General features: G+C 43.7%; 1 protein-coding gene across 3 annotated transcripts in view; it reads left to right on the top strand.

The window, feature by feature from the left end:
- plppr5b (phospholipid phosphatase related 5b) overlaps window positions 1-18,995 on the top strand; it is a 45,573-nt gene that overhangs the window by 2,422 nt on the left and 24,156 nt on the right. For all 3 annotated transcript variants that reach the window (XR_002872350.2, XR_002872351.2, XM_023950171.2), the window contains exon 2: window positions 11,698-11,830. Coding sequence is in view for 1 of the 3 variants with exons in the window: in XM_023950171.2 (XP_023805939.1) it covers window positions 11,698-11,830 (133 nt within the window). In the remaining 2 variants the exon portion in view is untranslated. The remainder of the gene's footprint in view (window positions 1-11,697; window positions 11,831-18,995) is intronic.

The raw sequence follows: 18,995 nt of genomic DNA, 5'->3' as shown, positions 1-18,995 counted from the left end.
ACCCATTTCAAGGCTCAAAGCGGCCCTGATAAATCAGCTGGAGTGCTGTTCATAAAACTATGAACAGAACGTTGAGTGGTGTGGAGGTGGTTGGAGGATCCATGTCATCAGCTGGAGCTGGGTCCCTGTTTGTCAATGCTACCAGGGAACGGCAGAGCTCTTGAAGCAGCCTTCTGCTGACCAGCTGCATGTAGATGCTGGTTCTACTCCTCAGCAGGACTGGCATGGCATCATCTACGTGATCCAACTCTAGAACTTGTTCCTGTTACCCTTGTTGTGTCCCAATCCATGATGTGATTTTTCATTTTGCAGTGGTATGGCTTTGCCTTTTTTCTCCTCTTGATTATAGAAGTCTGTCTTTTTTCTTTTCACTGTCACTTTTATCCCTTTTTCATGTAATAATCCTATGTTTAGTAGGTTATTCCACAGGTCTTGCACTATTTTGTATTTCTTTTCTTGTTCTATGTTCTCCGTTGAATAAACCCGGACTTCTCTGAGTTTTCTGTGGTGTGTGGTTGCCGTGTTAATGTTGTGTTGTGTTGTTGTGTTGTTAATGCTTCTAGTTTCTTTGCAGCTGCTGTTCTCCACCTTCTTGTACTGTTTTTTTTCTTTGATTCTTGTTTTCTTCCTGTTGTCTTGCTCTTGTTTGTGGCCCTTCGTAGGTCCTTGCAGTGTTCCAGTGTGGTAGGTCTGTCTGTCCTCCGCCTGTCTGTCCTGTGATGACACCGCTCCGTTCATACGATGTCCTGACAACTGACAGATTGTGTGCAATGGGGTGTCCTAATGACTGTAGCAGTCCTGCTCTGTGGGTGTGTGTTTTCTATATTTATGCTGCTGTCCTCTTTGTGTTGATCTTCATGTCTTTGAAGGTTTTTGTGTTTTCTGTTCCCTCCTTGTGGGGAAACGAATGTTTGCTGCACAGACTGTTAATGATCAGTAGGTTCTTGTTTTTGTCCTTGGTGTTTTTTTCTTGATATGTTCTGCACATATCTTTTCTGTAGTGAGTCTGCATTGTTGGTTTAGAGCTGTTGTGGTTGTTTTGTTAATGGCAGATAGAGCATCTCTTTTAGTCTATGAGGGCTTTTGAAACAGAAACAGGTGGATTTTCCTACAAACTGTAAATGCAGATGTGTGTGTCTTTTGGGTTTTGTAATATTTTTTGAGTTTTTCTGAGATTCTGTAATCATTTAGTGTGAATTCTGCTGTGGTTTTGATGAATAGTGAGATGAAATCATGTGAGATGAAGATTTTATCCTTTCAACTGTTATACTTTTGAGTTTAGGGGTTTTGCAGTATCTACTGCCCTGCTTGTCTCTGTGGAATCTGCAGAGAAGCCTCTGTCTGATTAGTGTTTCCATTGTAGTTTTTTGTGTTACTGTGTAGTAAATGTTTGCTTGTGCTTTGTGTTTGGGCTGGTTTTCATAGTTGTGGTATTCTGGCTGATGTGCTGCTTTTCCTGGTTTATGTCATTTCACATTCTTAGAATGTGTGTTCTCCTGCTGAAAGTAGCAGCAAAAGATGCTGTGATGAAGTTTAAGTCCATCACCACCATGGCAGTCATCCTCTTCCTCTCTTCCTACAGAGCATCACTGTTAGCAGCAGGCTGCTATTGCTGAGTTCATCCACAACAAACTCAGGACTTCATTTCTTCTATAAATCATCAGACTTTCTAAGAAATGGATATTGTTTTTCTTGCATTCATTCATAAGATTGAAATGAAAAAGGCAATTATTTTACCATTTTTAGAACAGGAGCCAAATTTTGGAACTGCTTTTATGTCTGTGATTACAAACAGTACAGACCAAAGTTTGGACACACATTATCATTTAAAGAGTTTTCTTTATTTTCATGACTATGAAAATTGTAGATTCACACTAAAGGCATCAAAACTATGAATGAACACATGTGGATTTATATGCATAACAAACAACTGAAAATCTGTCATATTGTAGGTTCTTCATAGTAGCCACCTTTTGCTTTGATTACTGCTTTGCACACTCTTGTCATTCTCTGGATGAGCTTCTAGAGGTAGTCACCTGAAATGTTTTTCACTTCACAGGTGTGCCCTGTCAGGTTTAATAAGTGGGATTTCTTGCCTTTTAAATGAGGTTGGGACCATCAGTTGTGTTGAAGTCAGGTGGACACACAGCTGATAGTCCTACTGAATAGACTGTTAGAATTTGGATTATGGCAAGAAAAAAGCAGTTAAGTACAGAAAAACGAGTGCCCATCATTACTTTAAGAAACTTTTGCCGATTACCGCTAGCTCTGCGGAGAAAGTGGGCGTGTCTGTTAGCCTGGGGGCGGAGCTAGCAGTGCAGGCTCTTCTCCACTTATGTACGACATCTCATGAGAACCCACTCGTTTTAGTGGGTTGGGAGGGGCTGGTGCTCAGAGCGCAGATTTTTAGAGATAAACTTAGAAATGAGTGAATGGATCAAAATTTTGGGGTTTCTTTTTTGCAAGGAATGAACACTATGGCTACGTTCACACTGCAGGGCTTAATGCTCAATTCGGATTTTTTGAAAAAATCCGAATTGTTTGCTAGACCGTTCACATTTCCAAGTAAATCCGAACTTTTGTGATCTCCAGTGTGACCGTGACACGACCCAAACGAGACCCGCATGCGCAGAAGCCAGAAGAATACTCAACGGTGAACGACGTCACTTGTTTGCGGAGCAGATGTCAACAACAGTGTTGTCAAAAGCGGAACTCTTTTTGTAATATTAAATTTATTTTCACGAAGGAGCAGCACAATTACAATGTTCTCATTTTAAGAAGGCATTGGAGTCGGGATCGTCTGTACCCACTGTAGTGGAAGAGGAATGTGCATGTGTTGGGCCCGCGCGCCCCGTGTGTGTGTGCAAGCGCGTGCCGCGATAGAGAATAGGGGGGGGCAGTGTGGGCGCGCATTCATGTTGTGTGTTACGGAGGACGGTAATAAAAGAAGGTTTCCCCCAAAATAAATGCTATGGACTCTTTATTAACCCGTTCTGGAGAATCTAAGGATCAGAACAGGGAGGAGGAGGAGGATCGCGTTGGGTCCCCTGCGCTTCTGAGCACGGTGACGGTTGGAAGGGGAGAAAGAAAAAAAAGTTATAGCGGTAAAGGTTCAACACCACGCTCTGCCATTTATCTGGAAAATTTTTCAAAAACCGCCCAGTTGCAATAAGAGCCCTGGAGTTTGGCCTGAAAAGAGCGATCAGCCCAAATATTAATCCAATCGGGGATCTCGCTTCCCTTCCACTGACTGATCTCAGCAGCATCGTCCACCATGGTTGATGTTTACGTTCTCCTTCCCGCCTACTTTAACGCAAAATGATGACGTTTGTTGCGTGTCGATGACGTACGGTTCGGAATCAAGTCGCCTGGCCGGTCAGACGGCGGTCGCAATTGAAAAGAACGGCTACAATTCGGATTCAGGACGGCAAACCCACGGGGCCTGGGTCGCAATTGAAAAGATCGGATCTGTGTCATTCAGACTGTCGTGAAAAGATCGGAATTGGGCCGCTTAGGGGCAAAAAATTCGGAATTGGGTCGTTTCAGCCTGCAGTGTGAACGTAGCCTATGATACACTTAAAAGCTCAAAAAATTGATTTTGTGTAGCATAGACCCTTTAAAGTGTAACGGTTTACTTTTCTTGCTTTTGTGTTTTGTTCTCTTTATGTTCTGTCATATTTTGAGTTTCAGTTCCCTGTTTTATGAGAGGTGGTTCAAACCCCCCCAATCCAACTTTTAATTCCGAGTATCGAGCAGAGAGCCTTAAGGTCAGATCTTTTGAGGCTTTGGTATGGCTTGGTCACTTATCGCCTTCCAGTCTAAGGGGGGAACCTTCTACCACCAGGCCAGTGTGCATGATGGCCCCTGACCGCACATCCCTGGTTGAAATGTAATTCAGAAAGGAACTAAAACCAACAGAAGCGACCACGAACCCCCCAAGTTACTGCATATCGCTTTCCTTTTCCGCTGCAGTCGAGGTCAGGCCCGGCTCAGCAGTTACCATGACAATGCATCGCACCACGCATCAGATAGTCTGCATTTTGAGAAAAAGTGACTTAAACCTGAAAAGTAACAAGTACTTTTAAAAGTACTAAAAGTACTTTTAAAAGTACTATGGCTACTTTTTAAGGCCCCTGCAAAATTGCAGGAATGGGTTTTAGTAGTGCCTGCCATCAGGAAATGTGGACTGCAGTGTGTCAGAACATGATTGTTCTCCTACTCCCACTATTCTTACTTTACTAGCTGCTTGTAATTGGAGCGGGTGGATCCACCATCTGATTAAAGGAACATGCATGGTCTAATTGCCTAAATGCTCTAAGACTCAGCTAGTGAAGAGGAAGATGGTCGTAGCACAAGCCCTTTCTTGTTTTGTAACCATGGTCTAATGTACATTTTCACAAGCGCTAACTCAGCGCAACAGAATCTGGCTGCACTCAAATGTAAGGCATTTCCACTGTGACTGTGGATTTGCTTTAAGTACCTATTCATCTGTGGTTCCCAACAAAGACCCACTCTAAAGAAAATCCTGCTTTTGGTGTTTTTTTAAACATATTCTTATAGCATTTTTCTAATCATGAAGGACATATGTAAAATATATGGTCTTTTTTTCCCCACTTGTCCTGTCCAACAGCTGAACAGACAGGAGCTGAAGGCCTCTGGTGTTGGACAGATTTTACTGTTACAAAGGGGGTTGTGGATCTCCTGACACACGAGGTGTATATTTGTATAAACCCCTTTTGTAATTTAGGCTAAACTTTATTTTTATAGATTATATTTGTCTCCTTGTTTTTGTTGGACCGAATGGAACGGAAGGAGAGGAAAGAAGGGAGGGATGGGGGGAGACAGGGGGTGAGGGCACAGAAGAAAGGGGGAGTTAAGGAGATCTGGAGGATGATTGCAACAAGATGCTGGAGGATAATCATCATTACTGTCAGGTGTAAATGTGTCAAAAGGGGCGGGGCCTTCCACACATACTCAAATGTTACAAACATAACCGTTGGCTCCAAAAATCTTCACATACAATCATGTCAACATGGACTGAACACAACAACAGTTCACACACACACATGGTCACAAACCAAAACATGTAAAGCGTAAGGCTGCACGATACGAGGAAAACCCGCGATGTGCGATATTAGTAATCAATATTGAGATGACGATATAACTTGCGATAAATGAACAAATGGCAAAACAACCAAAAACATCATTTCCATTTCACTGCAACAGTGTAATTTAAACAAGAGTCAACCCTGGTCTACCTAGGAGGCCAGCATCTAACATAGAGGGCCCCATCCAATGGGTCAAATGCACAAAGGGATTCATTTGATTCGTTCAACACTTCAAGCTGCCATAAGATTGTTTTAGTATATTTAGGGTATCCATTTATTGCAATTTTTGCCGTCTTTTGCGATATGCGTATTGCACATCTTGATATTGCGATAACAATAAATTTGCGATTTATTGTGTAGGCTTAGTAAAGCATCTCATTCTGTCACACACGCCTATTGTGCAAAGGTGAGCTACACCTGTGCTTAGGCGGGTCTTTATGTTCTGCTCGGGTGGATGATGGAATTTAAAAAAAGGGAGAGTGAGCGGCCGTCCCCACACCAAGACCCCCGCTAAAGTGGTAGACAGGGCCCCCGAAACCAGCACCGAGAAGCAGATAGAGGGAATCTGCCTACCGGGCAGTGTAGCCAGACACCCAGACCAGGGCTAGCAGGACCGCCCCAGGGGCCCCCAACGCCAAAGAGCAGGTAGGCACAGGCCCCAGCGTAGCAAGGAGGATAGCCCTCCGCTATGCCACAGGACCCAGACGAGAAACCCACCACCACTCAGGAGTTCCGGGCATCCCCCCTCCTCAACCCCAGGCACGAGCCAGGGCCCCTCAAAGGAGACACTCCAGGCAACCACCCACTTACCCCGCGGGAGGTCGGGGAGAGAGTAAGGCAGGGCCCGCCCATCTCCAATCAATTAAGAGGACGCCCAAGAGAGATGGGGGTCACTGAAGACTGTAGTAAACATTGCACGACCAGGCTCACCCACAGTTGGAATCCAGGAGGGGGCCAGTGCTCGAGGGCAAGGACACGGACACCCCCAGTCTCAGATGTGTTGTGATCCCTGATTCATAATCTTACCAGAGAACTCAGGGGTCCCTCTCCCTGCTTGGAGAGAGGGCCGTCCATCTCGAGAAGCTAGCACCAAGGGACACGGCCCCGTGGCCGAAGGCCTGGTTCCCCCCACCAGGGATGGGGTAGGGGGCCGATGATCAGAGGTCCCTCCTTACTTGTGAAATGCTTGTGTGTTTGTGAGCATGTGTGTGCGTGTCAGTGTGTATACTGTTGAGGCGTAAAGGGTGTGTGAGGACACAGTTTCTGGACAGGAGGTTTGGATGTTGTTGGATTGTACTGCAATGAGCGCGTCCACATGAGGTGGCACTTGATTGTAATGGAATAAAAGATGAGAGTTGAGTTTTAGGAGTGGCATCAGTTTCATTTAGCTACCTTTTGTCTCCATCCTTATTACTGCCTTTAAAACTGATTGTTAAGGGTCATTTTAAAGCACAACAAATCCTTTGCATCACTATAACTGATGATGATGATGTTGTTGATGATGATGGTCACTGTGATAGATAGACTGCCTGCCTTGTGGCTGTGCTGTCCAAGTCTGAATCACAGGGAGAGAAAAGGCAACCAACATTTTCTGAGCAGTGCTTTGCACTGAGCAAGCCTGAGGTGACAGTTGAGAGGAATGACTTCTCCTTGAGTGGAGAAAGCTTCTAGAAGAATCAGCCAAAATCAAGGAGGTTATGTCAATGAAAAAAGACAGGATTAAACACTGTCAATAAAAGAAAAACAAACTAAGTAAATACGTGAATATTAGTATGTTGAGGATGTTTAAAATCATTTTGCAAAGACTGGATGAACAAAAAAGAGAGCTTCTCTCACATATAGCTGCATTTAGCTTTACTTGTGCGCTTTCGTCTGTAGACCAGCATAACGGGAATTAGGAGTTTAAGGGATTGAAGCACAAGGACAATGAGAGTAGCAAACATTCTCGTATTAGTTCCATAACGTTTATAGTGTCTGTATTTTTAACTGATTTCTTAGGTTCTTCTGCTATCACACACGGTTGTGTTTTGTTCATATACCGTGTCTAAAAAAATAGGAGAACCTATGAAGTCAGAGTAGCCAACAGGTTTAGCCTGACCAGAACTGCAGTTCAGCAAATAAGCAGCCAGGTCACCCTGACTTCGCCAGGAGGGAACGACTTTCCTGTGAGGAAGATGAGAGCGAAGCGACAGAGGAAGGTACAGAGGTAGTTAAAGGACCAAACCAGCAGCACAGTGTAGCTGTGGCTGTGTCGGCTCGAGTTAGAGCTGATGAGAAAGTGGGACAAATGGCCTGTGGCCATCACGGCTCTGCACAGGCTTTTTTCCAAATTGGCTTCGGACCTCAGCTCCTACTTGAAATTGTTGGTAATATTTTCATCTCTACAATACGTGCAAACAAAGATTTCAATCTAAATCCAATGTTTAAATGTAATGTTACACTGCTAATAGTGTGATTTCACTTTGTGTAGGGGTTGTGATGCATGTTCTCAACAACAACACTATGACCAACATTCAACAAATGTAAACACACAACGGCGCTTTTTACACCCGTCATAGGACAAGACGTGAATGATGTGCTACTTTTAAAACATGCATTAAAAGTGGCGTTTACAGCACTTTTCCTGGCGATTTGTGAAACCTTTGTTTTCCACACACACACCGCTCATATCGCAGTGTTACCAGACCTTTGCGCCGTGCCCGTAGCTGAAATCACGCCACAGGACCTCAGATTGTGTCTGTACCATTGACCTAACATTGAAACCGCTGCAAGAATCGCGTTCTGTGAGAACGCAGCTTTAAACCCTGAAAACAAAACAAGCTTTGTAGATCTTTGGAGAAAAACACCAGAAGTTATAAAAGTCTTTTTGACATGTTGCTTTAATAATTAGAGCTCAGTATCATCTGCATAAGAATCAAAAATATATGTTGTGCTGCTGACTAATTTTCTTTATCAGAAGCATGTAAAAGTTTGTTAGACCAAGCATATCCCTGTGATCACTACCAGACTGGAATTTTTGGATTATTTTTTACTTAAACCGAGGCTGCACAGTGGCGTAGGGGTGTAGAGGTTTTCACACTCACCTCTTGCCCTGGTTCAAATCCCAGCTAGGTCCTTTCTGTGTGGTGTTTGCATCTTCTTGTGCATCCATGGGTTTATTCCACACATGTGCACTGTCCAAAAATATTCATCATAGCTTAATTGATGATTGTAACTTGGGACAAGTTGTGTATTAATGTGAGTGTGTGGTTGTTTGTCTGTGCGTTACCCTGTGTGCACCCTTTTCTCACCCATCAGTGGCTCGAATAGGCTCCAGCATCCCTTCGGTAGATGAATTCAAATCAAGTAATGATTGCTCCCCTCATGTTCTATTATCTGTTTTAAAATGCTATGATCGTTTCTCAGCACTGATGTCCAAAATGTAAATATGTATTTTAAGTTAAGTTGAAGATTTGTGAGCTTATTGTGGTTTCACTTTTTAAGGGGCAATGAGGAGAAGTTGCTGGTTGCGTGGTCTCTGCTTCAGCTGCTGATGTCATCCTAGGGGTGCAGTGGGGGTGGGGGTTTTCCCCAATAGGCCTGAGGTTGCATAGATGCATGCATGTAGAGCAAAGTTAATGTAAGCAGAGTTTTCATGTTAAAAAAAGGAATAAGTGAAACTTCCCCATATAGATAAAACTATCTGTAACAATCACACAAATGTAGGCTTCTACACAGGATGTGTAAGGATGCACATGTCTGTTCCTTTTGGATAGAGTGTCCGCCCTGAAACTGGAAGGTCAAACCCAGGTCAAGTCATACCAAAGACTTAAAAAATGGGACCCAATGCGTCCCTGCTTGAAACTCAGCATTAAGGGGTTGGATTGGGAGGATTAATCCACCAAATGGTTCCCGAGCGCGGCTGTGTCTGCAGCTCCCCGCTCCCCCAGGGGATGGGTCAAATGTGGAGAACATATTTCACACACCTAGGTGTGTGACAGTGTGATTAAATGTAAGTTAGGGTTATTGTTATGTACATGAGTGCTTTTGCCTTTTTGGTCTGAATTTAAAAAAAAACCGTGAAAGTTCCCTTTGATATTAGTGAAAATTAATGAACATTATCTTCTTTAGTTTGACATTTATTATTGGTAGAGAATAAGAGAGCAAAGGTCTTGTGGGGCTTCCAGATACAAATGGATGGGATGGTGATGGCAAGCAATAGATAAGGAATAAAGAACAGAGCAAAGCTGTTGTGGTGGATGTAGCCAAACCAAATGATGGCAACATCAGGAAGAACTGGAGAAAGCTTGGAATGTGAAGGTGCCAGTGGGGATAAATGAAAAAAATAATAATGATAACTAACGCCCCTCTCACCCTTCCGTGGGTGGTTTATCACCCAAGCTCCTCTACCAGAGGCCTGGGAGCTAGAGGGTCCTGCAGTATCTTAGCTGTTCCTAGCACTGCACTTTTCTGGACTGAGAGGTCTGAGGTCTTTCCAGGTATCTGTTGTAGCCACTCCTCCAGCTTGGGGGTTACTGCCCCGAGTGCTCCAATTACCACAGGCACCACTGTCACATTCACTTTCCAGGCTTTCTCCAGTTCTTCTCTGAGTCCCGGGTATTTCTCCAGTTTCTAATGTTCCTTCTTCCTGATGTTCCCATCGCTTGGCACTGCCACATCCACCACAACAGCTTTCCTCTGTTCTTTATCCACCACTACAATGTCTGGTTGGTTCTCCATCACCATCCTATCAGTCTGGATCTGGAAGTCCCACAGGATCTTTGCCCTCTCATTCTCTACCACCTTCGGAGGTGTTTCCCATTTTGACCTTGGGGTTTCCAGTTCATATTCTGCACACATGTTCCTGTATATTATTCCAGCCACTTGATTGTGGCGCTCCATGTAGGCTTTACCTGCCAGCATCTTAAATCCTGCAGTTATGTGCTGGATTGTTTCAGGCGCCTCTTTGCACAGCCTACACCTTGGGTCTTGTGTGGTGTGGTAGATCTACACCTTGGGTCTTGTCTGGTGTGGTAGATCTACACCTTGGGTCTTGTCTGGTGTGGTAGATCTACACCTTGGGTCTTGTCTGGTGTGGTAGATCTGAGCCTCTATGGCTCTGGTGCTCAGGGCTTGTTCCTGAGCTGCCAGGATGAGCGCTTCAGTGCTGTCCTGTAGGCCAGCCCTCTCTAGCCATTGGTAGGACTTCTTGATATCCGCCACTTCAGGGGTTTGTCCTCCCATGAGGATCTGTCCTCCAGCACTGTATCCTCTGTTCTCCATTGCCTGAGACATTCACTGAGCACACTGTCAGTTGGGGCCTTGAGCATGATGTACTCATACATCTTGGATGTTTCATCCTGGATAATGGCTTCCACGCTCACTACCAGTAGTCATTTTTTTTATTTGGATTAGGCCTGCACAATATACCGCAAATTTATCGTTATCGCAATATCCAGCTCTGCAATAGGCATATCGCAAAAGACTGTGAATATCGCAATAAATCGTAAACCCAAAATGTGTTAAAACAATCTTATGGCAGCTTGACGCTTTTAACGTATCAAAGAAATGCCTTTATGCTTTGACCAATCAGATGGACGCCTTCCCATTGTTTACCAATCAGATGGAGGCCTGTTATGTTAGATGTTTGTCACCTATGTCAATGAGGGTCACTTGGAGTGTAATTTTAAACTGTTTCTAATGAAATGGGAATGATTTTTTTGGCATTTTTCTATTTTTTTATATACCGCAAATTATATCGTTATCGCAATATTAATCTCTAATATCGCATATCGCAAGTTTTCCTCATATCGTGCAGCCCTAGTTTGGATCACTTTTTTTCCCAAAAAGCAGACTATTTGTTAGGTGGTGTTGTGCTGTCACAACCTGGTGCCGAACCTCGACTCCAGCGGCAAAGGAAAGCGATATAAGCTGGTCGTCACGATGGTTTAAATTTAGCATAAGTTCAGAGAGAAAGTTCACCTCTTACCGCTTGTTTTTGCTCAAAGGATGAAGCAAAAGGTTGTTTTAAAGAAGCCGACGCAGTGATACAAAACATTTAAGCTAGGTGACCAGAACTTCTTTTTTCACCGTGCAGTTATCATGTGGTATATCACTTTTTAATGTACACCCAGCTGCCAATCAGAATCAAGTATTCACTCGGACCATTATAGCCTGGAGTGACGCTTTTGTCAAACTGTATCATCGTATGCTTTTGCAGGCATGCATGAGTATTACTCCCTTTTCAAACCTCCTGTGTGCAAGCCACACTCAGTGTTGATGATTATTTCATTTTCACCTGCACACAGATGTGCACTGTTGGTTGCCAACATTTAAATATATTTATTCACCCCTATATTTCCTTAAAAAGTGCATCCCAGCATATGTATACCCAGGCTCTCCTCCTGTTTCTGCAGTATTTGCAGACTTCCTCTCCTCCATATGCTTCATGATTTCACAGCTGTGTCCCTCCAGACGGAGCTTCTGAGTCACATGAACAGCACTGGGTGTGAAATAGTGTGAGAAAATTATCCTGACAGTTATTTTGAATGCTATTGAATTGCTACTGATCTTTTTTTTACATTTTCTTTTGTTTCTGCTCTTCTATCAGATCACAGTAACCGAGACTGTGCTGTTCCTGGTCCAGTACACGTCCAAAGAGTTTGACCGAACAGAGAAGACGGTTGCCACGGGGGACTGCTGCTACCTCAACCCTCTGGTGCGCAGGACCTTCCGATTCCTTGGTACGTCACAGACTTGTCTTGCTGGCGATCCTTGCAAGCAAGTTTCTTGACAAGATTGATAGTTGAAAACATTAGAAACTTAAAATGTGATGGTGATAGTGTGATAATGTTGAGCCTGCAGGCTCAACACAATGTCCTTCAAGTCAGAGAGAAAACTTAAACGTGATTCGAACCTTCAAAAAAACAGAATGGTTGAGGATCACGTTTGAGTGCTTGGTTTTCAGTATGAATGCTTGCTGTGGTTTTGGGTTTAATTTAAAGCCTTAGTCACAGCTGCCTTTACGGGTGAAAAATGGGCAAATCTGTACGAGGCACACGTGTGGTCCACAGGAACAGATTGTAGACATCCTTAAGGTGAAAATGTTAAAGGGACTTTAGCATTCAAAATCGATTTTTTTTGAGCTTTTAAGTGTGTTATAATGTTCAGTCCTCACTATAAACAACCCTGAAGTGGTATTTTACACAATTCTGAGTATTCCTCTTAAAAACCTGCTCTCTGAGCACCAGCCCCTCCCAACCCACGAAACAAGCGGGTCCTCTGATTGTGACGTAGACCAGTGAGAACCGCCCCTTCCAGGAAGAGTCTGCCAGCTCCGCCCCCAGGCTGACAGACACGCCAACTTTCTCTGTGGTGCTAGCGGTGATCGGCTAAACGCTTTCCTTTTAAATGCACAACATGCAAATCCATCTTTGTAAAAGTTCCGATGTTTGTTTTTGTGGACGAAACGCAGACACTGCTGATGCCGACTCTAAGATGACGTCATGAAATGGGCGACACCCACAAGGAGAGAAAGGCGGGGTTTCAGAGATCGAGTCGTCTTACTTCTGGGTAGCCAAACCAACTTTGAAAATAACTAATATTTCTTTGAAAATTGTTCTTTAGTGTGCCATAGGTAATATATGATCATATGTATGGATATTGATTAGTCTAAAAGGCTAAAGCTTAAGAAAAGCATGATATCGGCCCTTTAATGCAATGTTTCTTTCAATGGGTATTCATGGGTGACAGGTTGTAGTGAAAATGTGAGCAACACGGGTTGAAGTAGGACAGGCTTGTCTTACAGATCCTGCACACTGTGCTGGGATCCTGTTAGTGCTGTTTAAGGGAATGCTGGGCTCTTTTTCCATGCATAGCACCAGGGCTCCAGACTAACTTTTTTCACTAGGAGCACAGTGGCCCCTAACTGAAAATTTTAGGGGCGCAACCAGAAAATTTAGGGGCGCATACCGTAAATCAACATTCTAATCAAATCTACTAATTTCCACTGTATTACTAATAAATACTTTAATAATAGATGCAGAAATTACAATGTGCTGTTTCTAATTCAGTGTCACATTTTATTCTGCACTTTTGAAGATGCAACAACAAGGTAAACTGACATCACCATCGCTGTCATGACAGTACAAATAAGTAAAGAAAACGGATGGAAATTTATCTTTGTGACACCAAATAGGTGCAGCCAAGATGCACAATAAGCGTGTTTGAGATCACCCAGGTGAACTCAACGCTGCGCAGATCACCTGGTGTGTGACATATATTTTTGTTTTTGCTCCAACATCAACTGTCAATCATCACAAAAATATCGCGAGAAAGGGGTGGGAGCAAGGGGCAAACCTACCCGGACACAGCTGGAAACTGAACTGACTGAAAGCTGCCCTACAGACTACAAAACAATGCATTATGGGACATGTGTCCTGATGGTTTTTGTAGTGGAGTGATTAATTAAAATAATTTAAAATACCAATTCATTAAAAAAAGGCTACATACATCACAAAACATTAAAATAATCATACAATATATAATAACACAGATCATACTAAGGGGGAGAAGAATATTGAAACTAAATTGAATGTTAAGGACAACTCCAATTTCCTGTCCTCCTTCAGTCTTGCTGCAGATTCGCCTTCATCTCACAGCCCCCCCGCCTGGTGTCCCCAATGATCCAGGCGAGGTGCCGGTTCATCTCAAACACGTCTATCGTTGCATTTTCCCCACGTATTTTCAGTGAGTCTAAAACAAATGTTGTTTTTGCTCGAGCGTGTTTAAAGTTCAAGATCCGTTAGCTGTCACGCATGTACGTGTGGGACATTTATTCTCCTCAGCTGACCCGACTCCCGCAGGAGCGGTGAGCTGCCGTAACAGCCGTGCATAACCCTTTGATGCGCCGCCGTAACCGTAACCAAAACCTAAACCGGTTCTGTGTGACCCAGAGAAAAGTTCAGCACGGACTGCATGTATTTAGAAAATTACGAGCGAATAGATACGTTCTAAAGGAAAGTAAGGAACTCCTTAATGTGGCCCGGGGAGGGAGGGGGCTGTCAGGTGTCCTGCTTTCAAACCCTGTCATTGTCACGCCCCCAAGAGTCATTTACCCCACTGTGATTGGTTGGTCAGCTCCGCGCACAACAATGAAAAAGTGTCATTCATACAAACTGGCGGTCTGCAGTAACATTAAACCTTCATATTAAACATTAAACCTTCAAAATATCATCTTGGGGGCCGCAAATAGCCTGCGGGCCGCGAGTTTGAGACCCCTGCTGTACACTCTGGCACTGGTACACTAGCCGCAGGTCGGAAGAACGAATCAATAGTTCGCTGTGATATTTGTCTCAGTTTCCTTCCCACAGATGTTTACGCGCACTCGATTATCTCTAGGCCCCTCCCCCTACACGCATTTTAGCCACTCACAGTGGCTTTCCCTATACTTCTCACACGCAGTGGCCGCCTCACAGACAGGTATCACGCGAGAGTGTACGTGCTCGCGTTTCATGAGTATGTGCGCGAGTGTGTGTGTCTGCCTGCGTGCGTGTGCGCTCGCGTCTCATTGATTATTTCATTGATCATTGACGTGCCCCTTCCACGTTTAATGTATAAAAAATACGAAGGGTGGGGGAGGCAAATTTACTGGTCGCGCATGTGCGACTGGATGTAAAATTCAGTCGCACACTCTCAAATTTTGGTCGCAAAATGCGACCAATTGCTCGCAGTCTGGAGCCCTGAGCACACAGCCTGGCAGTTAGAAAGAAGAAAATGAGACCATTATTTCTTAGGGGCGTCTCAGGGGCACTTCCTGTGCATAAAGCATTTGCGTGCGGTCGGTAAGGAGGCAGCGCTTGCGCCTCACTAACGGCTAGTGTGGCATAAGAACACCGTACGAACGTATCACTCATACGTCATAAGTGCGTACAACTTCCATAATCCTAATAAATACTTCACAATACACTTACAACATGAACAACAATGGTACGTTTTATTTTCATGAAGTCCGTTAAGGTGATCATACGAGCCTGAAGGAAATTGTAAGACACCTGTGTTCCCCTTAAGATGCGGTCGGTCCCGTCTACGATTCCCTATGAGTCCCAAAAACCTGCATGACCCGTATGGGTTAACCTCCTGTACGGGTGTATGTGACTATAGCTTTCATTTATCTCCAGTTTATCTTGGTAAGTGTGCTCACACGTGCATGTTGGGAGCATTTGCACGACGCATGCCTGACATCTAACAGCTCCTCAGTGTCTCTGTCTCAGTCATGGCTGCTGGAGTTTAGCATTATGAGTCACAGAACTGTGCTGCTGAGAAAAGATTAAACTTAGAACACAGCCGAGGGTCACAGTTTGCTCACAAACCCAAACTTTCACCGTTCTACCTTTTAAAACCGCACTGGATTTTGCTTTGGAGGCTCTCTAAATGGGACTTGCCCTACACGGCCGTGCAAAAGTCCATGTCCGGTCCACCTAGTGCGTGCAGTGTTCAGAAACTGGAGACAGGATTCAGTTGTGAAACCACTGCCTCTTTGTGTCATGGTGTCATGAGTTTCATCGAATTGAACTTTTTCTCACAGGGAGAAATTCACATGCTTAAATTTACTTCAATTTTATTATTTAGCCCAATATTACAACAGTCGTCTTAATGTGCATCAAACCAGTAATTGTATAGTAAACATAAATCATAACAATCATAGTTAATTTAATAGATAATGACTGAAATAAACTAAACTAAACTAAACTGGGCATCCCAACCTTAGACCCTCCTTCTCTGTAAGGAAATATTCTGTGGTTAGACAAACTCAACAAACAGCATGTAGCTGTATGTGTGGTATTTTCAATGCTTTGCTTAAACTCTCTCCTTTCATTCCAAAATTTAACAAACAAGCCAAATATTTGAGTTCTTTAAATCACCACTGGAGGCTACGGAGCCCGTGTCCTGACATTAAGATATAAAAATATATCTTGTTCCCACAGATTAATATCTTGTTCCCACAGGTTATTATGTCGTTCGCACGAAATACTATTACGTTCCCTCGAAATGATTATCTCGTGCGAACGCAATAATTAATCTGTTCAAACGCAATAATTATTCACGTCATTCACGCGGATATGCTCTCTGTACGCCAGCAAAAGCCGCTTTCAGCGGTGACTTCCGTGTCTCTGTGACCCATATTCGTTCAAAAAAGGAACATGAAAAACAAAAATGATCACTTTATTACCGTCTCAATGAATATAAGAAAAATATCAAAAGATTTATGATAACTAGGCTGCTTTGTCATACGATAGCTCCTGCTAGGCTACTACTAGCTCCGCCGCAGAGCTCTTTGATGTATGCCGGCATTTGGGCAACTGGCTGGTCGGTTGACAGACAGCCTATATTGTAGTTTAGGGTCGAATAGGAATAATAATATTCAGGACTTGTCTTTTATTAACTTTAGCAGTCAGTCGCTTTACATTCGAAAGCTATAAGGATACATGCTAACTGACTAGCCGATCATTGATCCTGTTATTAATTTACGTCATAGATTTACAGCAGACACCTTCACATTTCTGTCTGTGTGTGTCTCATTACATTGCATTGAAGACACGGAGGATGTTTAGAGAACAGATTTATTTCTTTTAAAGCGCACAGAAGCATCCATCGTATTCACGTTCACATCATCTGGTACGCCCTCCGGTCATCTTGCTGCATAAACCGCTTCCTGCCGCTACTTCCGTGTCTCTGTGAGCATTCAATAGGGGTAAAAATAAAAGCAAGAATGGTCGATCTGTTATTGTCTCGATGAAAATCTGAAAAATATCATATTAAGCTGGCTGCTTCGCCTAAAGCACTTACCTTTAGCTCGTAGCATAACAACAAAAGCAGTACGTCACGTTTCCCAGCATGCTTAGCGGCCAATCATTGGTCTTGTTGTTAAACCTTGGTCACAGGGACACGGTGATTGGCCAATGATTGGCAGCAAAGCATGCTGGGAAACGTTCGCCGTGAATAATTATTGCGTTCGAACGGATTAATTATCGCGTTCGCACGAGTTAATCATTTCGAGGGAACGGAATAGTACTTCGAGGGAACGCAATAGTATCTTTTGGGAACGGAATAATATTTCGTGTGAACGACATAATAATCTGTGGGGACAAGATGTATTTTATATCTTAATGTCAGGACACGGGCTCAGTAGGAGGCAGCTTTCAGCAATCTCCCAATGGCTCCTGTTCACAAATGATAATTGAGACTTTAAACCAAAAATAATAAATATTTACAGTTTGGCAGCAGAAACATTTTTGGATGTTCATTGGTTACTTGCCTGGTATCCCATAATATGCCCCTCCCACTTCTGAGGGATAGCAAAGATAGTCTGGTAAAGTAACAATCTGGAATTAATGTCATGTAAATATATGACAGTTATATAAATATGGTGAAATGCTTCAAAGGGCCTACATCATGCCAAATCAATATTTTGAGCTCTTAATTGTATTATTGTGTTTATTCCTCACGAAAAGAAACGCCTGTGGAGTGGAGTGAGCGAAGATCAGCAGAACGCCTTCCTTTTTTACGCACAACATCCATCTTTGCAAAAGTCCAGGGGCCTCATTTATAAAACTTTGCGTAGGATTTGCGTCAGAAGTGGCGTACGGATGAAACATAGGACGTGCGTACGCACAGAAATATTCGGAGTTATAAAACCGTGCGCACGCACATCCTACGCATCTTTCCCTTAATAAATCACAACCAATTCTAAATGCAGCGCAGCTTTTGCGGCTTCATGACACGCCCATAGTTGACCATAAATAGTCCGTGAAACGCACACAAATTAATATTCATTGATTGCGAAACCATGGCACACACAGAGAGGAAACGAAAAAAAAACGTAACTTCACTCAATGTGAAGTAGAAGTTATCGTTGGCGAGGTGGAAAAGAGGAGAAAAGTGTTGTTTGGAGGGCACAGTGTGGGCATTACTAATGCCAAAAAGGCACGTGAGTGGCAGACGACGTAAATGCTGTAGCCTCACAACCTCGGACCGTGGCCGGTCCGAGGGGCTGGGGTGGGGGGGGACCGGAGCGCCAGATGCACCGGCTGACGCGTGGTTCCTCCGAGTGCTCCTCTGTAACGCCGGGCCCAAAAGCCCGCAGAGGTCCAAAAGGACGGCTCGAGGAAGTCGGAACCGGCTCATAAGCCACTCGTCCTGGTTTTTATTTTTATTTTTTATTTTTTTTTCTAACTTGTCCTGTCCAACAGCTAGGCAGGCAGATGAGAGCTGAGGGCCTCTTGTGTTGGACATATTTTACTTTAACAAGAGGGGTTATTCATCTTCAGACAAACCAAAGGTATGTCTGAATAAACCCCTTTTGTAATTGAGGCCAAACTTTATTAATTTCAATCATGTCTGAAAATCTTTGGTGTTGGACCGGACGGAAAAGGAAAGAAGCGAAGAAGAGGGAGGGATGTCAGGGGGGGGGGGTGATAGTGAGAGGGGGGGGTAAGACCATGAAGCAGCATAGAGCAGACAGGTTTACTGGTTGTTTATCATTACGGTACGGTTCAAATGTAGTACAAAAAGGGCGGGGCCTGTTCGCACACACTCAAATGTTATCAACACACCTGGGGGGTATTCCAGAAAGCAGGTTATGCTAGCTCCCAACGATAAGTTTGAGGCTAAGGAAGTTGATAACCTCAGTTTTCGGTTCCAGAAATGGAGGTATGTTTCAGGGTAGGTCAAGTTACCATGGCAACCCATGCTCTGAACATAACCTGGTCTGGAGCAGGTTTAGTTGAAGATTAGTTTGTTTACAGAGAGGTGAAGGAGCATGGCGTGTCCATTTGAAGATGATTTAGTGGATGAAGAAGCTCAGATAATACTTTTTCCACCATGAGAGGGTGATAAGACCACATATGG

The sequence above is a fragment of the Oryzias latipes genome, chromosome 20, assembly GCF_053564925.1.
Source record: "Oryzias latipes strain Hd-rR chromosome 20, Olatipes_Hd-rR_3.1".
NCBI classification, from domain to species: Eukaryota; Metazoa; Chordata; class Actinopteri; order Beloniformes; family Adrianichthyidae; genus Oryzias; species Oryzias latipes.
The sequence above is the reverse complement of the archived record's forward strand: the minus strand, read 5'-3'. Positions and strand labels throughout refer to the sequence as shown.